The sequence below is a fragment of the Terrapene carolina genome, unplaced genomic scaffold (genome assembly GCF_002925995.2).
Source record: "Terrapene carolina triunguis isolate 2854851 unplaced genomic scaffold, T_m_triunguis-2.0 Scaffold580, whole genome shotgun sequence".
Taxonomy (NCBI): Eukaryota; Metazoa; Chordata; order Testudines; family Emydidae; genus Terrapene; species Terrapene triunguis.
In genome coordinates this window covers 3,454,447-3,467,450 of record NW_020664931.1, presented here as the reverse complement: position 1 = coordinate 3,467,450, position 13,004 = coordinate 3,454,447, and the positions used below count along the sequence as shown (strand labels likewise).

The 13,004-nt window shown below is 47.9% G+C and overlaps 1 protein-coding gene across 2 annotated transcripts in view; it reads right to left on the bottom strand.

Annotated features, from left to right (window-relative positions):
• The window catches only part of MTRR (5-methyltetrahydrofolate-homocysteine methyltransferase reductase), a 108,818-nt gene extending 98,674 nt beyond the window's left edge, over positions 1-10,144 (bottom strand). The window contains exons 1-2 of one of the 2 annotated variants that reach the window (XM_026659127.1): positions 9,996-10,144; positions 1,529-1,683 (exon numbers count right to left, since the gene is read on the bottom strand). In XM_026659127.1, the coding sequence (XP_026514912.1) occupies positions 1,529-1,672 (144 nt within the window). In that variant the 5' untranslated portion in view covers positions 1,673-1,683; positions 9,996-10,144. Of the gene's footprint in view, positions 1-1,528; positions 1,684-9,995 lie in introns of those variants that run through there. The other variant, XM_026659128.1, reaches the window with a different exon arrangement.
• Positions 10,145-13,004: the final 2,860 nt, after the last annotated feature.

The following is a 13,004-nucleotide window of genomic DNA, read 5'->3' as shown; positions in this document are numbered from 1 at the left end:
CCCCCCCCCCCCCCCCCCCCCCCCCGGCCACCGGCTCTGAAGTGTCCATGGTGGTGCTCGGAGTGGAGGTGGGGTTAACCCCAAGTATCGCATCCAGCTCTTTGTAGAATCGGCAGGTCGCGGGGGGAGCACCCGAGCAGCCGTTTGCGTCGCGGGCTTTGCGGTAGGCACTCCGCAGCTCCTTCACTTTAATCCTGCACTGCAGGGCGTCCCGGTCATGGCCCCTTTCCATCATGTCCTTTGATACCTTCCCGAAGGTATCATAATTCCTACGGCTGGAGCGCAGCTGGGACTGGACAGCTTCCTCCCGCCAAACACTGATGAGGTCCAGCAACTCGCCATTGCTCCATGCTGGGGCTCACTTGGCACGTGGAGGCATGGTCACCTGGAAAGATTCGCTGATAGCACTCCACGCCATGCCTGGCTGAGCAAACAGGAAGGGGATTTTTAAAATTCCCGGGGAATTTTAAGGGAGGGTCACATGGTTGATTACCTGAGGCCAGAGCAGTAGAGTTTGAACTGATGACCAGAGTGGCTAGAACAGGCATTGTGGGATACTGCCGAATACTTCTGGAGGCCAGTCACAGCGCATTGGGCAGCCACACTGGTGCCGCAGCACTGCAGCGGCGGAGCAATACTCGCTATTCCTCTCGGGGAGGTGGAGTACATGCAGCGCTGCAGCCACGGAGATACAGCGCTGCAAATGTCTTGCCAGTGTGGACGCGGAGTGAGTTACAGCGCTGTAACTCGCAAGTGTAGCCAAGGCCAGAGAGTGTGGGATTCCTGAGTTCTTAAAAACACGTTGGTTTAGAACTCTCTTTACTAGATAGGTGTAACAGACAAACAAAACAAAACCCCCAAAGAATTTTAATCATTCTGAATCTAAATCACAACCCCTCTCTATCAGGTCTTTACTTCCTTGGTAGCACTGATATCATGAGTCATCCTTAGCAACTGTAAATTCGCTTATGTCAACAACGCTAGACTGGATGACTTAGTGGGATTCTACAAACCACAGAGATAAACCTGCATGTATCTGACTGCTGTATTGGGATCTATGTATATATAGAACCCAGCCTGTTCTTTGGGCATTGTCGTAATACAAACAATAAATAAGACCAAAAAAATGGTGGTGCTTTTTTTTTTTTTTAAATGATATGGCCTCCCATTCACTAAGTACTGAATTAATTCCAGCAACTCATTTCTGCAAGTCTAAGAATCATTTCAACAGGCCACTTTAATGCCAGTGTAGAGACACACACAGAAGAATATTCATATACTTATTTACTACTCTAAGCAAACCATTAACCATAAAAAGGATACATTTGCTACAAGGCTAGTGGAAGCCTCAGTTTGTACTGATCCGAACCACTGACATGGATGTTATGAAAATGTAAATGTACATGATATACTCTCTTCTCTATGCATGCACATAGCTTCCATTACCGTTAGTGGCTACTATAGGAGCACACAGAGGAAAATACATTTCTTAAAAGTCTATTTTCCAAACCAGCATAGAGTATCTCACCTTGTCAGACTCAGTTATACAGTGAATATCAGGTTCAAATCCATGTGCATCTGCCTGCTGGCATATTTCCTCAGCTATGGCTTTTGCCTGTCCCTTCTGTGTTGCATAAAGCAGCAAAAACCTCCTCTTTATTTCACAGCACATTTTTAACTATACTGCAGAAAGGAAAAGGAAAGGAAGGTTTACTTCATACAAAGAAATCGAAGCCTGACCATTTATAGAAAAATAGATACCTGGTTTTTACATTAAATATGCAGACCAAGGGGCCTAGACTAGAGGGAGTTCCATGCAGATTGAACCCTATGCCTACACAAAGGTCCTTGCAGGATTGAGGCTTGAAGGACCAGTTGGTGACAGCAACACACCATATTCATGTGGGCTTTCATTGACTTTACTTGGAAACAAAGCAACAGAGCAATGATTCTCACAAAAAGGAATGCTGCTATTTGTCACATGATCCCTTATTTCCCACAGAAAATTGGTGTATATTTTGACGTATTTTTGGAGTTTGCATAAGAGAAATGGGTGGACACTTGGTGACGCCAACAGCATAAACATACAAACAAGTGCAATTTGTTTCTTGTCTTAAAAAAAAGTAAGCTTTCCCAACACAAGTAACTTCTGCTCTAGCCACTGTAGGCCAAACCCTAAAGCCCTTATACACAGGTCAAAAATCTACTGAAGTCAACAGGTGTTTTCCAGGAATAATGACTTCAGCATTTGGCTCTGTACTTTATTATTATTATTCTTTACTCCATGATTCAAAAACTAAGTATTTCTAATAAACAGCAAAAATATCAGTATGTTTTTCCTTAGAATGAGAATATATATTAAAGCGATCAAAGCAATCCCTAATATGAAATGTGATTCCCTCCCCAAATATACATTAGGGTTTTTATTTTTATTTTGGGGGGGGGGGTTACAACCCACAGCATATATGTTTTCTCCTTTAATAACAAAAAAAAGTTACTTTACACAAACTATTCTCTTTTAAGATTTTCTTTTATGTGCATGTCAAAATTCTAAAACACCTTTAGACAGGAGAAGGAAGATTACTGGAACTGGCAAGTAAAAAATGACAACTGGCTTGTACCTTCTATATATACTGTAAATTAATCCTTTGTACATTAATCTTCTGTGTCACCATTTTGTTGCTGCTATGAAACTCCAATAAAAACTCTTGTGACTATAGTTACTGTGCTAACTGAACATGTATTAAAGTAAATGTCGTCTTTGAAAGAGGTTTTTCATATGCTCAGATCTGATTTCTCATCATTATTGCATTTTCCCCTGCACACCCACATGATCAATTACAGCACTCTCTCAATTTATGTTTCACGTGCTTTGGTATATTGAAGCCTGTAACAAAATGACAACTGCATTTTCCACTCTTCCCCCTGGGAAACAGGATCTACACCAAGCACAGTCTGAGTACAAAGGAAAAGCACTGCATGTCTGGTGCTCTACTGATAAGACAGGATATTGCTCTCCACAGTTTTATTGCAGGTAATGTGTGACAGTAATCCTTTACTGCTTTAAGTAGTCCTATAAATTAGAGTGGCTGAATCAAGAGATAACTGTTAGTGGTACAGTGCCAGTACCATGCCTCAAGTCGCATAAATGATGGGAAAAGTAACTACTGAGAGGAAATAAACCTCTCATTGCATTTTGGTGTATTAAAATACTACATTTTTACATAATATTTAATATTAATAATTATGAAGACCTCTTCAAACAAATCTGTCTGAATTTGCAACCTGTGAGAAATAAGTTTTACACACAAAACAAAGGTACAAATTTACCTTTTTTCCTTTTCAACAGGAATTACATAGGGTATATCATGTATGTTAAAGATTGGATTTTTAAAAAAAAAAAATTAAGAACTCTCATGATATTTGATTGTAATATCGCCACATAAATACTTTATATGGATTCAGACTGCAAATCCAAATCCTGTACATTAATCCTGATTGGCTTCCCCTTCCTCTGAATGAGGTGAAATTGCATTTCAAGAGGCTAAGTGTCTGTTCCTTCTAAACTTTTACTTTTCACATCCTCAAAGAGACAGCCAACTCCTTTGCCTGATGCCACAATGCAACCACATTTATGCTGAAATATAGATATTCTTCTACATTAGCTCATGTACTGGAACTAAAGGGTAACTGGCTGACAGGCTTTTTGAATCATTCTGAATGGAAAACACATCAGTATTTAAGCTTTAGCAAGGGGGAAAGCATATTGGTATTCTAGGACCTCAGAATACAACAATGTAAACATGGATCATCATCAGCATTTCTCTCCATAGCTCCACAAATACAGAAACCATCTGTGGGGCAAGACTTTCGCTCATCAGAGACTCCTCTGATCTCAAATGATCTCACTAGACCAGTGGTTCTCAACCCGCGGGTCGTATGTGGCCCAATTAGCACACAGCTGCGGCCTAGCTGCATGCTAAAGGCCGCAGGGCCTGTGTGGCGGGGTCTGGGTTGCCAGGCTGCCCTGCCTGCGCGCTGGGGTCTGGGGCCGCCCTGCCCTGCAACGGGGTCCGCTCCTGGCCCCACTCTATGGATGGGTCTCTGGGTGGGGGCTGGGGCGCTGGGCATAGGCACCCTGGGGGATTTGGGAGGGACGCTGTGGTTCTGAACCTGCAGCCCAGGTAACACATTTTAGGCCGCATATGCAGCCCACATGATAAATAGGTTGAGAACCACAGCATTAGACCTATCTGGTGAGAAGTGAATAGTTTAAATCAAATTAAATCCAGAAAAAAAGCCTCTGAAATATAAATCCATATAAACAAAATACCAGCTGTACATAGTCCTCAACTTGTGGACATTTGTGTCAACCTGATTTGTTTTTCAACTGATGGCAACGGACGGGACTTGAACCATTACTGGCAATAGGACTAAACAGATGCAAAAGTTTAAGGGAGGGAGGGCCAGTGAAGTCCATGGGTGATGCCTTGGTGAGAATCCCACCTCCCCAGGTACCAGGATTTCTACCAGAATGCTTTCCCTGGCCCTGCGCATAGGATCCATTTTTCTTCTCTGCATATAGCCTAGTAAGTGACTAAGTACAGTAGAGTTAAGAACACCAAAGTTACGAACTGACCAGTCAACCACACACATAATTTGGAACCGGAATTACACAATCAGACAGCAGCAGAGGCAAAAAAAAAAAAAAAAAAACAGTACAATACTGTGTTAAATGTAAACTACTAAAATAGTAAAGGGAAAGTTTAAACAAATATTTGACACAGTAAGGAAACTGTGTTTGTTTCATTTAAATTAAGATGGTTAAAACAACATTTTTATTCTGAGTAGTAAAGTTTAAAACAGTATTAAGTCAATATTCAGTTGTAAACTTTTGAAAGAAGAACCATAACATTTTGTTCAGAGTTACAAACATTTCAGAGTTATGAGCAACCTCCATTCCCGAGGTGTTCGTAACTCTGAAGTTCTACAGTGTGACGCTTCACTGCCTCTGGCTGTGAGAATGGAAGAAGAGCTTTCTCCCTCCACATCAAAGTCTGACTACTGTGGGAGCAGAGCTCTAGTCTACCCCTCCTCCAACCAATGATTTTTGGGCCACCATCCTCTTCCTTCTCCGTGAAGAGCTCCAGTGTTTACACTGCTGCTCACAACTTTCCCAAGCAGCACAAGAGCAAAACTGATAGATGACTGGTGCCTCTCCACAACTTTCCCAAGCTGCGCTGGCTCCCTCTGGCTGCTCTCCCTAGCAGCCAGGCCCTGGAGCCACTCCTAGATGCCCATGCCTGGTGCAGCACAGCAGCTGCCTGGGAGAGTGCCTGGCTGTGACTGGGGCTTGGCTTCCAGGACAGAGGCTGAGCAAGTCAGAGCCTCCCCGCCCCGCCCTCTTAGAGTCGGCTCTTGTCCCCAGAACCTGAGCCTGGGCAGGGAGCGGTGGCAGCAGCAGCCTGCTCCCTGCCTAGGCTCGACTTATGGGGACAGGAGACAACTCTGAGCATGCTGGAGGGGTGGGGGTGCTCCAACTTGCTCAGCCACTGTCCCCAGAAGCTGAGCAAGGGCGGGGGGCAGCCTGCCACAGCCAGGCGCTCTCCCAGTCAGCAACTGAACTGCACCAGGCAGCAACCCAGGCAGCGTGGCTGGAAGAGGCTCTGGCCCCGCCCCTTCATCTCCCCATCCGGGCCGGCTGCTGGAGGGGCACTTGGCCCTTTGTGCACCTCCCACGAGTCTCCTCTGAACAGGTCAAGGTACCTGTGTTAGTCTAGTAAAACTACACGCTATCTTGACAACAGGCTTACTTCAGTTATTTATCTTTGAATACTGCCAACTTTTTTTTTTTAATTTAAAAACTACAAAAGGACCTTATTTCATCTGTCCTGAATTAGAAGAATACTGTTGGTCAGAAATATTCCAAGACCCTGCCACACAAAGAAGCTAACTGAAGCCTACATGACTCACATAAAACAAGAGTGACTCACACTGGTGAATATCTTGTACAGTGCAGGATATGTACCTGAACTGACACTATTGTCTGTACTCTTCTTCCTTTCCTGTACATACTCAAAAGGCAGTAGGTCAGTTCATTTAGGCTATAGGTTCCAAATAAAAGATAATAAAATTGAATAATACTAAAGTGTCATATTTTGACAGCAATGCCTTTCAACCTCACCACATTCACATCTGTTGACACTTACATGCCCCAAAACAACAAAGTGTTCTAAACAGTGAAAACAGCAAGACAGAGATTTGTTTGCCCTCCTGCCTGCCTGTAACCCAAAGAACCCCTCAATGCCCACTGGCATAGGGCCTACTCTACTGAAACTGATATATGGCCTGACATTCACTACCTCCAACACCACACTGTTGTTGTAATATGTATCCAAAAGGTATCTTGTAATGTATCATATGCAGAGGTGAGCTGGAGCCGGTTCCCACCGGTTCACGGGAACCGGTTGTTAAATTTAGAAGCCCTTTTAGAACCGGTTGTCCCACGAGGGACAACCAGTTCAAAAAGGGCTTTTAAATTTAACAAAAGCTCCAGCAGCTCCGTGCCCTTTCCCCAGCCCCAGCTCACCTCACTCCGCCTCTGCCTCCTCCCCTGAACGCTCCCCCGGCTGCCCGCGAATCAGCTGTTCATGCAGGGAGCCTGGGAGGGCTGAGAAGGAAGCAGCGGTTTCCCGCAGGTGAGCTGGGGCAGGAGGGTGGGGGCGCGTGGAGGGCTCCAGGCGCCGCACGGCTCCGGGCATCCCAGCTCCGGCCCCGGCTGAGCGGCCCTGGCCCGGCCCCCACCTCCAGGCAGCGCGGTAAGGGGGCAGGGAGCGGGTGTTGGATAGAGGGCAGGGGAGTTGGGGGGGATGGATTAGTGTCGGGGCGGTCAGAGGGCAGGGAACAGGGAGATTGAATGGGGGCAAGGGTCCCAGGGGGGCAGTCAGAAAGGAGCAGGGGTTGGATGGGGCAGTGGGGGGCAGTCAGGGGCAGGGATTCCAGGGGCAGTCAGGGGACAGATAGAAGGGGTGGTTGGATGGGGCAGGGGTCCCGGAGGGTCATCAGGAATGAGAGGAGGGGTTGGATGGGGCGGCAGGGGGCAGTCAGGGGACAGGGAAGGGGGGTGGATGGGGCAAGGGTCCTGGGGCGGCGAGCTGTCAAGGAACGTGGGAGGTTGGATGGGGCAGGAGTCCCGGGGGGGGGCATGACCCCCTCGTGGGGCGAGGAGGAAGGAACCGGTTGTTAATATTTTGGCAGCTCATCACTGATATATGTAAACCAATGAAAGGCTGGTCATGAACATGACTGTGTGAAGTATGTATCTGTTGTGTGTAAACTCTGCAGCTGAACGCCACCTCCTGGGTCCTAGCGCCAGTCGTGCTCCCCTTGTGCGTGCTGGGAACCTTCCTGTTTTCTGTGCAACAGTGAGTGCCCACAGTGGGGCAGGGTGGGGGGGAGGGGAAATGAGGAAAGGGAGGATGAGGGGGAAGAGGCAGTGTGGAAGGAATGGGGTGGAATAGGGCAGGGGGAGGGGAATGTGGGAGTGAGGCATAGGTGCTGGAACTAGGGTTGTGGGGGTGCTGCCATACCCCCTGGCTTGAAGTGGTTTCCATTATATACAGGGTTTACAGTTTGGTTCAATGGCTCTCAGCACCCCCACTATACAACTTGTTCCAGCACCCCTGGAGCAAGGGACGGGGCTGGGAAAGGCAGATGAGAGGGGGAAGAAAAGGGATAGGGGAATCCCGAGGGGAAGCAGGAGCCCGGCATGCAGCATCCCCTCAGCAGCAGCTGGGTCTCCCCCGTTAAGCAGGCCCATCGAACCCTCAGCCTGACAAGCCCTACCCCCCTACACCTGGACCCGACCCCCACCCCACTGAGCCCCAACCAGCTGCACCTGGACCCCCACCCCATCAAGCCCCACTCCCCCAACACCCGCCCCACCAAGCCCCATCTCCCCACACCCCCCTGCTGAGCCCCAACCACCTTCACCTGGATCCCCTACAGCATCTCATTGCCCCTGCACCCGGAACCCACAACAAGCCCCTGTGCATCCAGATCTCCCACTGAGCCAGCCACACCCAGATTGCCCCACAGATGGATCCCCCACACTAAACCCTTCCACACTTGGATCCTGCTGGGCTGAGTCTGCCCACCTACAGCTGGTATGCCTGGTGCAGAGGGGCAGGGCCCTGGGGTGTTTCTGGGGCAGGTCCGTCCCTTGCACTGTGTCAGGGTCAGGTAAAGCCACACTGCCCAGTCCCTGTACCAGGGGAGGTGGGGGCTTCAGGGTGATCTCCCACATCAATGGAGCCAGTGGCCTATGCTCCCCCCTGACATGCTGGAGCCACATTTATTTATTGACAAATAAAATCTGCAGAATTTTAGAGTATTGTGTGCATAATCTTTATTTTTTGGCAAGATTTTTTAATTTTTTTTTTGGCACAGAATTCCCTCAGGAGTAAGCAAAGTCCTCACTTGCTGAGGCAGAGGGGTGTGGCTTACAGTTGTGGGTATCCTGAACAAAACATCACATTGCCAACCAAAGACAAATTGTATTGCAAATGACACATAAGAAACTCACTGAGATGCTTTGGGGAAGTAAATGTATACAGTTCACATGTTCAAAATACACTGTGCAGGCATACAGTGTGGACACAGCCTACAGAAGTCAACAGCAGCAGGGGACAGGCTCAAACAAACAAAAAAACAAGGTGACAGAGTTCAAAGCACAATTATTATATTTTCCCAGAGAACAGAAAGCTGGTTTAAAAGGGGGGGAGGGGCTCATGCCTTTTCATATTGGTAGGAAGAAGCTTTTATACATGTTGATTCTAAATCAGGACTCAATATCAAAGATAAGAGTGAGGGTATTGTTGAGCCCCAGTCAACCATTCCAATTGAAAGGGCTCCCTTGCCACATTGACAGACCTCTTTGGACCCACCTTTGCCAAGCCAATGAGAGGCAGGTGCCTAACTGTAAAAGCATTAATGAAAGCAGGATATCATGATTAGGAAGCTCATAGGTAAGACTCAATCCAAAAATAAACTGAGAACACAACCCTGGAGTCTTAAAATGTCACCTGGTCTGAATAGGGCTTCTTGTCCTGAAGGATAAAATCTACTGAATAACGCTGAGTGCGGGGGGGGGGTCCCCTTCTGCAGGAGAGGAGGAATTGTAAAGACCTAAGAGTCGCCGTTGAGAAGTGCTTCGAGCTCAAGGAAAGGACGATGTAAGAGCCACATGTTATTACAGACAGAGCGGCTCAAATGCAGTTTACCGCATAATCCTCATCACGGAAGAAAATGAATGGCGGGACTATTTTTCAAGTGAGACCTCGGAATAATACGAAGAAGCGAGATTGTGTCTGGAGTTAGAGGGCAGGTCTTCGCTCTAACTCAGCCTTCCAAGAGCCAGATGTGTGAAAAAGACCTAAACTGAGATTAAAAAAAACAACCCACTCCGCTTTGAAACCAATTCCCTAGAGCAGCGGCCTCCAAAGCGGGGTGCGCAAGAGGCTCCTTGGGGGCGTGCGGCAGGAGGAGCACTTTTTTTTTCTTTGCTTCGTCAGTTCGGCACGGCAGGGGTGCGTGCTCAAAATTTTTTACTGATGGGGTGCGAGATCAAAAAAGTTTGGAGACCACTGCCCTAGAGAACAAATGTCGCGTGTCACGCCCCCAGACTGCTGGCCAGTCTCAGGAAACAGACTAAAGGGAAGGGACACGCAGACTGCGCCCCCTTTCACCCGTAGGGACGGTCTCGTCAGCACGAAACGGGATTTAAATCTTTAACCAGGCCCAGGTGTCCCATTATCTCGCGTCCGGGTTTATCGCGGCGGCCGGGCCGCTGAGCGGAGACAGCAGCGACCCCCGCCCCCGCCAAGCAGCTACGGGCGCATGGGCCTCACAACGAGCCCAGCCCCCGCGCGACCGGCCGCTAACGGTCACCCCGCTCCGAACGCGCTCGCGCCCCGGGAAATGGCCCGGCCCCTCACCAGCTCCGCGCTGCCCAGTCTCCCGAGGCCGTCGCGCCGCCCTCACAACCACCGCGCGGAAGAGGTCCCCAGGAGCAAACTGGCGCTTTGCCCGGAGTTGAGTCAGGAGCTGCCCCGCCCCCTTCCTGGCGGAGATGCGACCATGCGGGCGGGGCGGTCACTCCGGGTTCGTCTCTGGTTGGCCCAAGCAAGGGCGCTGAACGCCAGGCGGAAGGGAGCGGGGTCTTATCGAGGAGGAAGAGGAAGCACTGCTCACGCGCGTCGCTGGGGCTGCGCGTGGGGTCGCCGCTCGGAGCCCGGCCCGGGCTGTGTCACCCAGGTACAGAGCCAGGCCTGTGCGCGGCAGCCGGGCCCGTGCTCGGGCGGAGCGCAGCAGCAAGTCCGCAATGGGGAGTGGGACGGAGCGGGATGCAGGGGTGGCGGGAGCGGGAAGGGGAGGCTGCCTCAGGTGGCGGTTCCTTTCCCGCTCTGAGCGCTCGGGAATGCAGCCATCTCCGGGGAAACTTGGGAAACTGGCAAGGGACGTTATGCTAAAGCCCTGCTCTGATGGAAACTGTCATTGGCTCTTTAGAGAGATCGAATGGTTAAAACAATATTACAGAAAGACTAATTCGTGTCTAACAACGCCCTAAAACCTAAAAAAACCAAAATCTAGTAGCTTTCTTACAATTTTACTTACTTAGCAATGGAGACTGGTCCTCTGTGGCTCACAGGCAAGCGTCTTACGTGCTAAACACCAATTAGCAAATAGCTTTTATTCTGCAAACGCTGCCAGACCTAGCACTTCCCCCTGGGAGTAGTTCTGTAGAATTCCATGGGAGTAGATCTGGGAGCAATCCTGCTTAACTGTTGCTCTCCTCCTCATTTACCCCTGTCCAAAGGGAATGCAAAATGCTGCCAAATCAGAAGGAGAGAATTTTGCACACCCATTGCACAAGTGTAAACAAATATAGGACCGTGTATAGTTGTGGATAAGGGTTTTTGTGTCCTTTATTAGATTATCATGCAAAAAGAACAGGAGTACTTGTGGCACCTTAGAGACTAACAAATTTATTAGAGCATAAGCTTTTGTGGGCTACAACCCACTTCTTCGGATGCATATAGAGTGAAACATATATTGAGGAGATATATATACACACATACAGAGAGCATGAACAGGTGGGAGTTGTCTTACCAACTCTGAGAGGCCAATTGCCACGAAAGCTTATGCTCTAATAAATTTGTTAGTCTCTAAGGTGCCACAAGTACTCCTGTTCTTTTTGCGGATACAGACTAACACGGCTGCTACTCTGAAACCTGTAGATTATCATGCACGACTAGAGTGTTTCTCTAGGTGCAGAGAAGTGTACCTTTAGACATAGCTGTAACATGGCCTTTATGGGAAAGGTATCTGTACCTTCGGACTGAGAGGGCCAGATTCTTTGCTGTTGTAAATGAGTACACCTTTGCTGAGGTCTCCTAACTCATTTTTTTTTCATTATGAACAGTTAGACTGACTTTCAAAAGTGTTAAGACTAATGTTATAAAATAGGAGGAAAGGGGACTGATTCAAAGACCTGCTTGAAGATTTACACAGAGTAATATATTTGTATTATTTGTTATTGTGTTTTTATAGTAGCAACCGGTTTTGGGCGAGGTGCTTTCCAAACACGAAAAAAAGGAATGGTCCTTTTTCCAAGGAACTCTCAGTCTAAGAACAGATTGACAGGCAGACAAATAGGCAGAAGATTGGGGAAATGTGAATGACATACTATTCTTTCATTTTAGTTAATGTGCATGCCAAGTAGATTCCTTACTAACTTTGCAGGGGGGCAACAAAAATACTTCTCTGAAACTTCCTTTTGATTACGTGCTAGTTTGTTAACTCAAAGCAGAGTCAGTGTAACTATGCAAATTAATTTGGTTGAATATGGATGGTAGTAAGAGGCAAAAAGGAATCCTTTAAAAAGTGGAAGTTAAATCCTAGTGAGGAAAATAGAAAGGAGCATAAACTGGCAAATTAAGTGTAAAAATATAATTAGGAAGACCAAAAAAGAATTGGAAGAACAGCTAGCCAAAGACTCAAAAAGTAATAGCAAAAAAAAAAAAAAATAAGTACATCAGAAGCAGGAAGCCTGCTAAACAACCAGTTGGGCCACTGTACAACTGAGATGTTAAAGGAGCACTAAGGGACGATAAAGCCATTGCGGAGAAACTAAATGAATTCTTTGCTGGGGATGTGAAGGAGATTTCCCAAACCTGAGCCTTTCTTTTTAAGTGACAAATCTGATGAAAGTGTCCCAGATTGAGGTGTCATTAGAGAAGGTTTTGGAACAAATTGATAAACTAAACAGTAATAAGTCACCAGCACCAGATGGTATTCACCCAAGAGTTCTGAAGGAACTCAAATGTGAAATTGCAGAACTACTAACTGTAGTCTGTAACCTATCATTTAAATCAGCTTCTGTACCAAATGACTGGAGCAGGGGTCGACAACCTCTGGCACACGGCTCGCCAGGGTAAGCACCCTGGCGGGCCGGGCCAGTTTGTTTACCTGCCGCATCCGCAGGTTTGGCCGATCGCAGCTGCCACTGGCTGCGGTTCGCCACTCCAGGCCAATGGGGGCTGCGGGAAGCGGCGCAGGCCGAGGGATGTCCCATTGGCCTGGAGCGGCGAACCGCGGCCAGTGGGAGCTGCGATCGGCCGAACCTGCTGACGCGGCAGGTAAACAAACTGGCCCGGCCCGCCAGGGTGCTTACCTTCGAGAGTCACGTGCCAAAGGTTGCCGATCCCTGGACTGGAGGATAGCTAATGTGATGCCAATTTTTAAAAAGGGCTCCAGAGATGATCCCAGCAATTACAGGCCGGTAAGCCCGACTTCAGTACCAGGCAAACTGGTTGAAAGTATAGTAAAGAACAAAATTGTCAGACACATAGATTAACATAATCTGTTGGGGAAGAGTCAACGTGGTTTTTGTAAAAGGAAATCATGCCTCACCAAATCTACTAGAATTCTTTGGGGGGGGGGGG